A 12951-nucleotide genomic window follows, 5' to 3' on the forward strand; every position below is an offset into this window, starting at 1 on the left:
CCCCGCCCCCTCTTTTTCACTATCCCATAAAATTCCAACCACTCAAACCCTCAAAACAAACATATTCCTTTCACATTGTATTTCCTCTTGGTCTTTTCCAACAACAACTTTTTTCCAACTTTTTCCAAAAATCTTTTTCTCCCACAACACCAATCCAGACGAAAAGAACAAGGAAAGCTTTCATCCAAAACCAAATGCCATGAAGAAAGGTCAAACTAGAAAGAACGAGTTTCAACTGCACTTTATTCCTTTATGTGAGAGTTTCCAACTACCTAATACACACCATTAAGACAAAAGGACGATAAGAGGAAGGCATATAGTGGAAAGTGAAGCGATTAGGGACACTCGATGGTGGAGCTGGTCTAATTCTGATAATTGTGTCAGGAACAGCTTCAGCATGGGGGACACCTGTTCATAAATTGTAAGGCATAACCCTCAAGGGTCCAAAGATGGTGAAGGAATGGCCAAGGGAAATGTTTCAGCTGTCCCGCCCCCCTTCCCACTACTACCCACTCTCCCCCCTCCCCACTCCTCCTACCGAGGTTCCAGTCACCATTGTTTGCTTTATTCAAATAAAATGACTTAAGGTACTTTAGGCTGTGTTTGTTTTCTTCAACATTATCCTTTTTGGGCTCTTTAGATAGATTGCATGTTATTCTACAACGGAGTAAGAGTATCAAATACAGTAGCTACAAAGCATCACACTGGTGGATGATGATGCCCTATGTTTGGTATCGAGTATGACAGTGCGATTCCACGATAAATGTGAACCTTGTTAATATATCTTGCTGTTGATAAAAATTAATCTCACTTTTTGTACCCGTAAGGTTCATACGTCTCACTCTTTATTCCCATGACGTTGCACGTGACAGAAATGGTGGATGAATGCGTTGGTAAAGTAATGCAAAGCCATTGTGGTACGAATTGGGCCCACGGGCAAAACATTGGTAGTTTCAGGAGTTTTCTGAAGTTAAAAATTTATAGTTGCAAGTTGAAGAAAGATAAAGGATAATTGTTGAGTAAAGCTTCAATGTAATGAGTGGCCTTGAAATGACACATTACTCTCATCCAGGAACATGAACCCAACCTGCTGTTCTCCCGTATCCACAAGCACCGGTTGATTTGAGTTTGTGAGTCTGTAGGAGTGATAATTTTGTTGGAACATGGTATCGATTTCATCGTTTTCTTCTGCAATTTCATCATTCTCTTTTCCAAATCCCTCCTGGTTCTCCTCCAGCTTAACAAAGGTGGAGGAGGCTTCAGGTGCATCCTCCGCGTGCAGATGAGCCAATGATGACTCCGTGGTCGTTCCGAGTGATGGTAAGACGTTTTCCTCTTGCGTTAAACTCGTGAAATGGAAGTCATCAGATTCTATTGGTGTGTCGTTTCCCAATGCGATTGCCTCTTGAATGATGCTGTCTGATGTGCCAAAGGAGCATGTTGCAGAAATTGGCATGATGCCTGAAAGTTCGTTCTCCTTCGCTTCATCTGTCGTTGTGAAGTCTTCAGGTGTGAAGGATGAATGTCCTGCACCTAATTCATCTAATTCAGGGAAAACTTGGAAGTCTAAAGCTTTTGATTTGACCTGTTCTGCATGCCATTCAAATTCTGTCAATTCCTTTTCTTCATCATCTCCATATAATGAAGTCTCTGGTCTTCCATATTCAGTATCGGCCTGTATTGTTGAATCACCGTCTGTAAACCTCTCCGGCTTATTTTGATTGAAGTCGGCGTAGACTTGAGTTTCAACATTGGGAAGAATCGCTTGTGAAGGATTCAGATATTCTTCAATTCTCAACTCAACCATTTCTTGACACTGCCTTTTTGAGTCTGCAGGAATTTCTTCATTTGGTGGAGATCGTTGCTCTTGCCCAGCAGCGAGCGTAGATTGGGTTGTCTCAGATTCTGACAAAAGATGATCATCTCGTTCATCAGATGGCAAATGTCGTTCTTCTTTGTAAACAGATGGAGACATTTTGTCAGTCGATTCACTCCTCATTGTTTGTTTTTCTCCTTCTTCACCATCTTCTTTTGAGCTAAGGAACGATTGTTCTTCTCCTGTTTGTTCGAAAATGAACTCTCCACTGATTGGAGCATTTTGACTTTGTTTGCTTTCTTCAACATTGTCCTGCATCAAAATTTTGGAATACTCATCTTCACAATGAAATAACTGTTTTTCCTTTTTTATTTCGTGCCACGTTTTAACCGAATCGCTTTCAAATAAGCCCGGACTTTGAATAACTGCAGATCCTGTAACTTTGTCCTGGTTCAGTCCAAATGATATTGTTTGCTCGTCCAGTGGAACTGCACCAATTGTTGATATATCTCGTAATATCTCTTTCAATTTAAGAGCAGGATCATCCTGTTTCTCAACCTTTTGGGTCATATCCGACATTTCCTGTGCGTCGGGATATTTTTCATTCCCCTCATCAACGATAAATATGGTTTGAGAATCCACAGCCTTTGAAGGTGTTTGTTCCAACACAATTTCAGCAAATGGCTGTGTCCCGTTTTCCTGCTGGAATTTGAATAAATTGCTCATATTGTGTATCTCTTCCAAGGTCGGCTCTGAGCCTTCCTCAACAACTGAAATTTTTTCTTCTGGTGACAGTTTTGTTGTTATCAGTTTGACCTCCTCCATTGCTGAAATCTCTTCCACATTTTTGGAGGTTGTTGGACAATTCTCGTCATCCGACAACGTGACAACCTCATCAAGTTTTTCATCTGAAAGTGACTGCTCATCATTCTTCGTTTCCGCGAAAGCTTTATCAAGTTCGTCTCCAGAAGATTCCAGCTCTTCGGGTATTACCACATTTTCTATATTTTGCTCATCTTCAACGAAAATAAGAGTCTGCTCCTCATCGTCTAGCGGTTGCACAGAAACCGTTACGTATTCTGAGCTTTGATATTGTTTTTCAAAACGCTCCTTTTCATAATCAATGGAAACTTCTTTTGATATATCTGTCGCATCCACCGCCTCAAGCACTTGATATGCTTTCTCGCTTGGAAACTTCTGATCATCTTCTTTAGAAGCTTTTAAACTTTGTTCTTCTTTTTCTAATAATTCTTCCTTCTCCTGAAGGCCAAGTGATGATTCAGACTTTTCAATTCCCGTTGTACTCGATTCTGAAAACACTTCTACGACAGGGAAACTGCGTGTATCTTGCGACAACCACGTCAACTGCACTCCATCAACATAAACATCTCCACCGTCTTCAGAATCACCCCTCACCACTGGCAAAATTTGGGGGCTTTTTGAATCAGGTCTTCGAATCTCCTCATGGGTAACATCATCGCCGTCTTCAGTCAAAGAAGGTGGTTCAAGGGAAGGTTGGGATGACAAGGAATCAATTTCACTTGTAACTTGCTGGTCGTCTCCGCCTTCTTTGAATAACTCTTGCGCCGTCTCATTTTTACTTCTCCAGACATTTTGCAGGGAAGTTTCATCATCACCTCCCGATAATCTGTCTTTCCATGGCAAAATTTGGAAATCGTCCATAATGTCAACATAATGATCTTCGACCTTTTTATTGTGATTTTTATCATGAACGTCACACTCACTCATGTCTTCAGTGAGATCCTTCTTGTTGCTCAGTTTTGAATAATATTCTTGATGCTGAACTGTGAGCTCTTTCACATTTTCCTTCCCTTGCTCTCCAAAACATTCCTGGTCTGTAACTACGTTTCTATCCTCACACCCAGGATATTCACCTGCATGAGAAAACTCTTCTAGCTGGTTGGGCTGAAGCTTGAATGAGTCGTCGGGTTCAACCGCACAATCATCAGGCTTGTAGGACTTTCGTTCTTTTCCCTCGTCAGTTTTTACAAGACCGTTTTCTATGACGGTAGATTCATCTTTACTTTCACTCTCTGGAATGTGTGTTTCACCCGCAACACCTTCCCTTGTTAAAAAGTATTCATGACAGTCTTGTTGGAATGTTGCTCCTTCATCTTGCAAACTTTCAGATGTGGTAGACTTGCTGAGTGCACCGACAGATGTCGATAAAATACACATGTCGGACACCGGTGAATCTACAAAACCGCTATCTGTCACGTTCTTCCCAGTGAAGGAATCTATGTCTGTTCTGGGAAATTGCTCCATATCTTCGTGTATATGCGACTCATCTTGTGCACCCTCCCATTCTTGTTTGTCCTTGCCTTCCTCCATCTGCTTCAGTGACACATTGTCTGCAGTGAACGACACGGCTACGTTTTCCATTCCATCAGTTGATATTGTATCACTCTTTTTAGTCCAGACTTCCACCAAACTTCCTGAAACTTTCAATTCACATTCATTGCTTCGAGTACTGGCTTCCTCGTGTGGAATCGCCGATTCCTCATACAAACGCGATTCTTGCTCCGATTTGTGATCAACAGACCGTTCAGAATCCCCTCTCTGCAAATTTAATTTCATGGTTGTGTCGTCTGATCGATGAGCAAGAGGTGTCTGGTTCTTTTTTCCTCTTCTCCTCAATCGCTTTTTACGCTCCTTTGTTTCTTTTTCCACAATATTCAGTGCAACATCTCCTCCTGGCACATCTGCCTCAACCTCCGTGTATCTACTTTCCACTTTCTTCTCCTTTTTCAAGCCAGGAGCCTGGATTTCAGTGCCGGTAGTTTGAGGGACAGATTCACTTGTGGTATTTTGATACTCAAGAAGGCTTCTTTCAAGATCGGATGTCGGGATATCCGGTAGAGTCTCTTTGCAGTGATCAGGTGCTTCCTCAGGAAAGTCGACAGGAGTCTCTGGAACGTTATCAGTTAACAGCCTCGTTGGAAGCTGGTCTTTCAATAAGTGTTTGTGCCCAAATACCTTGATCTCTTCTCCAATTTCATCATCTGCATCACTCGTCACATCTGCCTCATTTTGCGATGCATTGCTTCCGTGCATTCCCACTTGGTCGGGTTCTTCCTGCTGAGACGGCTCGTCACGGAGTTCTTCCTCAGAATGAACCATTTCTTGATAATCACCATACTTTAAAGAGGAGTTAGTTGCTGGAGCATCACCACCAACACTTTCCTCTTCTTCTTCTATACAATAACTTTCATCATCAGCTCGCGTTAGTGTCAACTCGTCCAGTTCTTCTTCACATTCAAAAATCACTTTTGCCTGTTCAGCGATGTTACATTCCATCATTTTTGATGGAATAATTTCTGAACTCTTCTTTAAAACAGCTTCCTTTGTCATGTCAGTCTGCTCAGACAATGGTGAAAAAGGTTCTTCCAACTTCAACTCTTTTGTGGATATTTCTTGGACTTCTTGGGGTAATGCTAAAGATTCATCCTGAAGGACATGTTCAGCTTCTGATGTACTCTCCAGCACTTGCAACGCACTCTCATGAGAGCTTTGTCGTTCCTCTTCAGATGATTCATTTATGTGCAGTTCATGGATTTCTTCTGTGGTGCCATACGTCTTCCCATAATCATAAATGTGGTCTTCCTTGGAATGTGGTGACATGGAACTCGATGTTCCCACTGAGACGGTGAAGTCCTCAACCTCTGAATCATGCGTTTTCAAAGTCTCTGTCACTTCAGTAACAGAGTCCGTTATGTTTTCCTCACTCTGGCTTATTACGTCTCGGTGCCCAAAGACGTCATCACAAGTTCCTGAATAAGCCTCCTCTTTGTGAACAATCTCGTGGAACTGTTGTTTCGGCTGCAATGACTCTTCTTCACGCTCTCGTGTCATTTCTAACTCAAGTTGGAAACTTGAGTCTTTATCTTTCGGAGAAAATGGTCTTTCCGGATGAATGTATTGCTTGTCCAACCCCTCAATGATGTTGATGTCATCTTCTTGTGCAGATGATTCTGCAGTGGAAATTACGCAAATTTTGTTTGTCGAAGGCAATTCCAAATCAAACTCAACATTCCTATCCCGGTCATCTTTCTCGGAGTTTTCTGGCAAATCTAAAGACATCTCCCCCTCCTTGGTTAATTGCAGGTCTGTTGAACGAGTTGTTGCTTCCAACCTTTCACACGCATTTTGGACTTCTTCCCAATTTTCAGGATCAGTGAACACATTATCTCCTTCATGAATGCCCAGAGGTTGCTCATCCAAATATAGTTGTGACGATGGACTTAGAACAGGCTCCTCGGTTTTTGCACAGGTATCATAAGGCTGAGGATTCTGTTCCTCTAATGGTTCAGTTTCCATGAGCAATGGGAAGTATTGCTCTTTTATATCAGTTGTCTGTGAATCAGTGGCGGCGTTCTCATGCATTTCACTTTCATTTCCTTGCTGCGCAGGAGGCAAGGAAGCAACTTTCGCATTGGTTTTGTCAACGTCATCACTTATTAATGTTTGTTCACATTCTTCGGGATATTCAATGACGGAATTTGTACCAACATGTTCACTAATGAGTTCATCTTTTTGTTTATCAGTGATTGCTACGGTGCACGATTCCATGACACTCTCTGCGGCTGGTGTGGTTTCAAAGGAGTCTTCTTTTAAGAGCTCCAAAGAAGTTAGTGTGGATAAGTCACCACTTTCAACCTCTTTTTTTTCTTCAATTGTCCCAATCCTGTTTGGATCCTCAATATATTTTGAGGCAGGTTCCATTTCATAAGCTGTAGGGACGATGTCATGCACTTTGTTTTCTGCTACGTCGGTCTCGGTTTGAGGACTTACCTCCGATGATTGTTCACTCAGCTCTTGGATTTTATAAATGGACACATCACTCTTTTGTTCCTTTTGGATTCCGTGAATGGTTTTTCCTTCCATACTGTGTTGAATCTTAACAGAAGATGACCTCGCAGCACTTTCACCACTCAACCTCTTGCTTCTGCTCAACCCAAAAGCCGTTTGTGGTGAACGGTTTAAAGTTAACATGGTTGGGCTCTTAACTCTTTGGTTACAAATCCAGTCGTGTCTTCTCCTGTTGACCTTGGCCGTTTCTGTATGTGTCCTCAAGCTTGGCCCAACATCAGTCCTCGGATAGTATTTGTGAGGGCTGTGCATCCAGGACTTTTGCTGTTGCTGCCGCAACCCTGAGGAACCAGCATAAAGAGTTAGGATGTGCTTTTAAGTGAGACCATTTTGAATATTAAAAAAAAAAAATTCAGAAAGTGTTATTGTGTTAAATAATATATCACCTTTCTGTTGGATTCGTAATTGCTGTTCTTTTTCATCAAACATAGGATCACCACATTCCATTTGCAGCATACTCCTGTAAAAAAAAATGTCAGTATTGTTACACTTCCATTTTACCTTTTGCAGATTTTTGTCTTCCCCTGAAAATTTCACAATCTGGCTGTTGCTATTGTCTTGTGATTAAAGCTTTAGGGGGAGGGGGCACACAGGAACAGGATATGGATAGGAAGGGGGGGGGTATAAGGATGTTTGGGGGTGGAGTATTTAAAATCCATGCACTTTGTCTCATTATCTGTGAAAGATTGAGTGTTTGAAACAGGTGATTTGTGTCACACCTGTAAGCAGCAATTTCCAAGCGGAGTCGCATCTCTGCAGCTGCCAATTCCCGAGACTCCCTCGACTGTTGCAAAGCAACCATCTGCAACTCACTGCTCTCTTGTTCCAGGTCTTCTGCTCTTTCCTACAATTGTGCAAAAACACCTGGCAGGTTTATGAAGGTTTCTGTGGGATTAAAGAGGTTTATAAGCCTACACAGACATTTCTATCGGATACGTTTCGCCCTTAATTACTCAAAACTAAATATAATGCTTACCTAACTTCACAGCTGTTCAACAAGATATTTGTCTTCCGAGAAATTTATCGAGCAAAGGATTTCTACTCTCGACAACTCGACACGTGACAATTGTTGAGAAAAAAAAAATGCTAAGTTTACAAAAAAAAATGACAATTGCAGTTATAACTGTTAAAAGGCTATCAATCTATATACATATTTTCAAGTGTTTGTGCGTCTGTACGTTATTCTTTCACGGCTGAAACATAGCAACTGGAGGCTTCAAATTTTGGGTGTAGGTAATTCAGAATCTGGGCAAGGTTCGAAGCTACCAAATGCTGGCATTGACGTCCATTTTGATGTCACTAAAGTCTGCTATAAAGTGTATATTGGGATGTGGGGTGAGGTAGTGCTGCCGGAGGCCCACACGCAACAGTTAACCACCATGAGGCCAATAACTCCATTGCTTTTCAATGTCTAACACTTTCCAAAACCACCTCCGGGGAAAAGCTCACCCAGCTGGGCAGCACCGAGTATCCCCCTTAGTATCATATATCAGGATGTTAATATGACATAAGAGTAGGAGGACATAGAGGGGGGAGAGAGTTAAATCCTACCACTATGTGGATGTAATATCTAGATGCCCCTGAATTATTATGTCCATACCTGCGTCATTCAAATTGAGAATGGCTTTGCTGAGAACTGAAACATGTATTATTGTTATTCCCATGACAATCTGGAGCATATTAAGGACACCCACAAGTAAGTCGTGAACTTTTCCATCGTGGAAAGTTCATCCTGGCTAGTTTGAAGCTCAATTGCATGGTGCTGCTGGAATGTGGCCACGGCAGTGGCACACAATGTCCTATCTTTTGTAAAAATACCATGGGATCTATAACACTCGGAGGGAACGTTAGAACATGGGGCAACTGGTAAATGGCTTCTCTGAAGGATGGCGCACTCGTTGCAACACCCTGGCCTACAAAGCGCAAGGCCAATTTAAACCAAAACATCTTGGTTCTTTTGTTTGTGTTTTTGTTTTATGATGGTTGTATGGAATTCATCCACCTTTGCTGATATTATATAATCATTAAAAGCAATTGCTGATAGAAACAAAGCAGAAAATGGCAAACTTTACGCATTGCAAACCCACTTGTAGGGAAGCCAAATGGGAATGAAATCTTTCTTCCATTTCCCTTGCAGTATGTTCAAGGTGAACCCTTTGTTCTGACACTTCTGCTGCTTTCAGCTGCAAATTCTGGAGCATTTGCGCAAGTCCAGCTACTTCCTGTTCCGTCTCCTGCTTTTGGACTTGCTCATGATTCAGCTCCTCTGTGTAAGACATGAGTTCACCTTCCAGACGCTCGGCCACCAAGATTCCAGCTTTGGCTGCCGTGCTCTCCAAGGCCAAAAGTTCTTCTTCCGTTGGGAATACATTAACAGGACTTGCGTAAACTTGGGGTGGAAGTGGGGGAGGAGGGAGAGGGGAGTGAGATGTATAGACAATGGTGAACAGCCTTTTTGGAATTCATAGACATTACGGCACAGGACATCAAATTCGACATTCATCATTTAATCCTCCATCAGGCACGAAGGAATTTTATCAGAGCATCTGTAAACAATGCTTTACTCTTTTCCAAATGCAGCCGAGGAATATTTAAGTCCATTAGTAAGTGCTAATATATGGGACAAGCTCACCAAAGGACGACACACTCTGATGCAAAACCCGCGAGCTGTGAAGCACCAAGCTGACACTCTATACTCGGATCAAGAATCAAACACAGACTATACAGTTCAAAGTAGAGTCTGCTACATCTGAGCGATCCTGTCAGTTGATAATAAAAAAAATTGAATAACAGTCGAGATGTAACAATCATGGTGACAACGTGATGATGTTCTCATGCTTATGACACCTGTAGGGAGGGAACTGCAGTGAGTAACAGGATCAGCTTTTTGTAGTTTGCACATAACCAGATGTTATATCCCTGTTTAATATTGCTGGTGCATCCAAAAGGACCCAAAGCGTTCATTGAATACATTTCTCATGGAAAAAGAAACATCATAATGTATGGTGATCAGTAACCACCCCAAACATTATTTATTAATCAAACTACAACAGCTTTCGAGAAAAATATCAGCCATCGCGTTCGCTACCCTGGCCGAATTCCAAATTCCTGCTCTGGTTACCGCTGCGAAAACAATGGCAAACCACCCATTGTACTGAGTGCCTCGTGACTGCTTCGGCAGCGCCGATGGAAAGAGTGTGTCCATGAATGGGGGCAGAACTACAGCACGAGCTGAGCCTTCCACGTCAAACTCAGACATTATTGCCTCTCCAGTTGAAGCCCAAGAATAGAACATTCAAACAGGGGCTGATATCATCTTCCGTCTGCGTGGCCACCTGCCAACAGGCCTCCGTCAGAGACTATACAAAAGTCTCTTTGGCAGTTGGAGGAGGAACAGATGACTAAACTTTCCATATTTTGGGTATCAAATGATCAAAACTTTTAATGGAACTCCATCCCATGTATCGATTTGATAGTTTTGATTGACAAACTCTGGTTGCGGTAAGAGTGAAAGGAGCAAACACTATTAATATAGCACAAAGCGATGGGTCATGGGTCTGAGCAGCAGGTGTTCAGGGAAGTGATGTAGGTTGAGAGAATTTAAAATCTGAGAGGGTATGGGATTCAGCTGCTGCAATCAAAATTTTTTTATTATTATTATTTTTTATTGATACGTATTGGGCTCAGGAAAGAGAGAGAGAGAGAGGAGACGGAGCATAAAATGGCAATGGACTGACTCACAGTGGGACAACAGGTGGACACAAGAAGCGAGGGAATGGACAAATGGGTGAAAGAAGGGGAGGAACTTCAATAACCTGCAACTCGGATTGTTGGGTTAATGGTGATAGAAAATATCATGTGTAAGCAAGAGGGAGGGTGGGACATGACATGATGGTGCACTCATACTTGTTTGAAGCCCTGGAAACAGGTTCTGATGATTTGATAACCATAAGAGCACGGTCGTTTTCCGCCGCTTACCTGACACGCGCTGGAGTTGCTGCAGGCGTGTCCTCCAGGCGGACATCTCCCGCGTGTGCGTCTCGCACGCGCTCTCCATCTCACGTGCGATCCGCTCCGCACCCGCTTCCAGCTCGGCTCCAAAAGCTCGCTGTTCTTCAACCTCGTGCATCGCGGCCTCACTCGCAGCTTGCAACTCATGCAACCCACGTTCCTCGCTCTCCAAACGCGCCTGCTGCCATGCTCGCTCCCCTCGCAGGCGCTCCCGCAGCAAGGCGTCTCGAGCCACTTCGAGGGAGAGCACGCGCACGGTTTCTCGCGAGCGTCGCACCTTGGCATCCCTGGTGTCGATGGCGCCTGGAGCGGAGCCACGTTGCCGTCGCGCTGCGAGCAATTCCGAGCGAAGAGCATGGTTGCGTGCCTCGAGTCGCTGCACGTGTTCCACATAGCGCGCTAAACGCGTGTTGAGTTCATGCAACGTCGCGCGGTCTGCTGCTGCGAATGTTCCAAAACGTGCCGACTCCATCGTAACGGACAGCGACGAACGCTCACTCGCTGCAAGGTGTAAATAATATGTGGACGACCGAAACGCACGAAGGGAACAACTCGGATCAGTGTCGAGGGGGAGGAGACCGAGCAGGCTTATATAGGAGCAGCGTTGGGGCAGCGCAAGTTAAACTTCACCATTTCGGCAAAAGTTTGAAAAAGTCACCTTTCTGTTCTCGTGTAAAAACCCAAATGTGATGAAAAAAAAAAAAAAAATCTTCTTGCCTCTAGTTTCTTTCCGATGTGCTCCAATATCAAATCAAAACTTCCGAAAGGGACTTTGTGAACGATTCAACTGCATACATTGTTCCTTTAAAATGGGGACCACGAGACTTTTGCTTTAAATAGCGATGGCAAGGAATTGCTGGGGGATGGGAGGGGGTTTGGAGGGGGATGTACGGGGAGGGTCGCATTCACGGACAGCTGGCGGTCTTAACGCATTACGCACTCGACAATTCCGTTGTCGGCACCTCTCTTGGGAGTGAATAGCCAAAGCAGCAGACATTTTGTAACAGGACATTCCTGAGTTTTCATCTCTTCGATGGCTTCTAGTGATCATGGTGCGTCCTTTGTTGGGCAGGTACCTCCGCATGGTATACTCTCGGAATGTAGGTTTCACCGAATTGCATCCGATTAAAGATGCAACCCGACAAGACCCAGGTTGCGGGGAGGAGGTGAATGCTTTCTCCTGGGGAGGTTCCACAAGCTCGAGACCTCACCAAAGTTCTGAGAGGCACGTCCGGAGACTCACAGGCAACATTTCGACCTGAATCCCTGTCTTCATACACCTAGAAGTCCCTTTATTAAAACCCAATTAAATTTATCATTGAGCTCCACTTCCAGAGGTGGACGGTTGACATCATCAGACGCATTGTACGTCATTGGCGACAGTGCATCACAACTTGAATCGCTCGGTTATCGTGGGAATGGGACGCAGAGGCCATACTTTGGTGAGACTTAGAGGACCAGGCAGAAAGAGTGACAGGGGGTATTATCTGGCCGCTGTTATCCCCATTCAGGGCTGGTGGTACCCGGGTAATATAGGCTGGGGGAGCGGGGAGTGAACAAGAGGAGGGGGGTTTGAGGCTGCCAACAATGACGGAGCGCCACTGCTGCAGGAATTCGAGCGAGGCAACTGGGGAAAGCTCACACACACTACACCGAGGAGTGTAGAGACCAAACAAGGCAAAGAGACGACCCAACTGCAGCACAGCAAGCAGTTCGACCATTAAATGAGGGCATCGTGGAAATACGGGTTCATTTTCCAAAGTTAAAAGCTTCAATGAAGCTCACTTCCCTGCGTTGCAACTTCCATCATCGCTGACATTTTTTAAAATCTTCCAAAAGAGATCAGTTTCCTTTCTTACAAAACTTTGTTGCTCGGTGGAACCTGTGATCGTGTTCATGTAATTCTGTCGTGATTTTGTAAAGATCTCGTTTTCCTCAACAGTCATGGCGAAGAGTGGGTTGCCAATGCCAGCTGCAAAGGAGTTTTAATTAGAAGGCAGAAAGGTTCGGACGATTTTCACTATTCACTGTCACATCATGCTTTGCTTTATGCGGAGGTTTCATCACCTGCCATGAGCCTGGTGTTGGGTTGACGATTAAGGGGGCTGGCTGAAGATCTTAGGATCCTGAGTTTGAGCCCCGAATGTGCCGTTAAATAATCACTAGGTGGTTTGACTCAGCTGGTCATTCGACCTTCTAAGGTCGGCAAAATGAGTACCAACTTATTGGAAATG

The 12951-nt window shown here is 43.8% G+C and overlaps 1 protein-coding gene across 1 annotated transcript; it reads right to left on the reverse strand.

Annotated features, from left to right (window-relative positions):
* Positions 1–226: 226 nt before the first annotated feature.
* On the reverse strand, positions 227–11404 carry LOC147020993 (uncharacterized). The gene is made up of 5 exons (XM_085890777.1): positions 10685–11404; positions 8794–9095; positions 7426–7550; positions 7093–7166; positions 227–6987 (listed from the first exon to the last, which is right to left on the reverse strand). The coding sequence occupies exons 1-5, from the start codon at positions 11187–11189 to the stop codon at positions 1028–1030; spliced, it is 6966 nt and encodes a 2321-aa protein (XP_085746903.1). The 5' UTR covers positions 11190–11404; the 3' UTR covers positions 227–1027.
* Positions 11405–12951: the final 1547 nt, after the last annotated feature.

This window comes from Eptatretus burgeri, chromosome 8 (genome assembly GCF_056783735.1).
Source record: "Eptatretus burgeri isolate ZD-2024b chromosome 8, Ebu_testis_v1, whole genome shotgun sequence".
Classification (NCBI taxonomy): domain Eukaryota; kingdom Metazoa; phylum Chordata; class Myxini; order Myxiniformes; family Myxinidae; genus Eptatretus; species Eptatretus burgeri.

What these genes read in the sequence shown, in the direction of transcription:
- LOC147020993 (XM_085890777.1), bottom strand. Translation starts at nt 11,189, where the DNA reads ATGGAGTCGGCACGTTTTGGAACATTCGCAGCAGCAGACCGCGCGACG. An exon ending in GCAACTCCAGCGCGTGTCAG is followed by an intron (nt 9,096 to 10,684) that starts GTAAGCGGCGGA and finishes TTCCACCCCAAG; the next exon opens with TTTACGCAAGTCCTGTTAAT. An exon ending in ATTACGAATCCAACAGAAAG is followed by an intron (nt 6,988 to 7,092) that starts GTGATATATTAT and finishes CTGGTTCCTCAG; the next exon opens with GGTTGCGGCAGCAACAGCAA.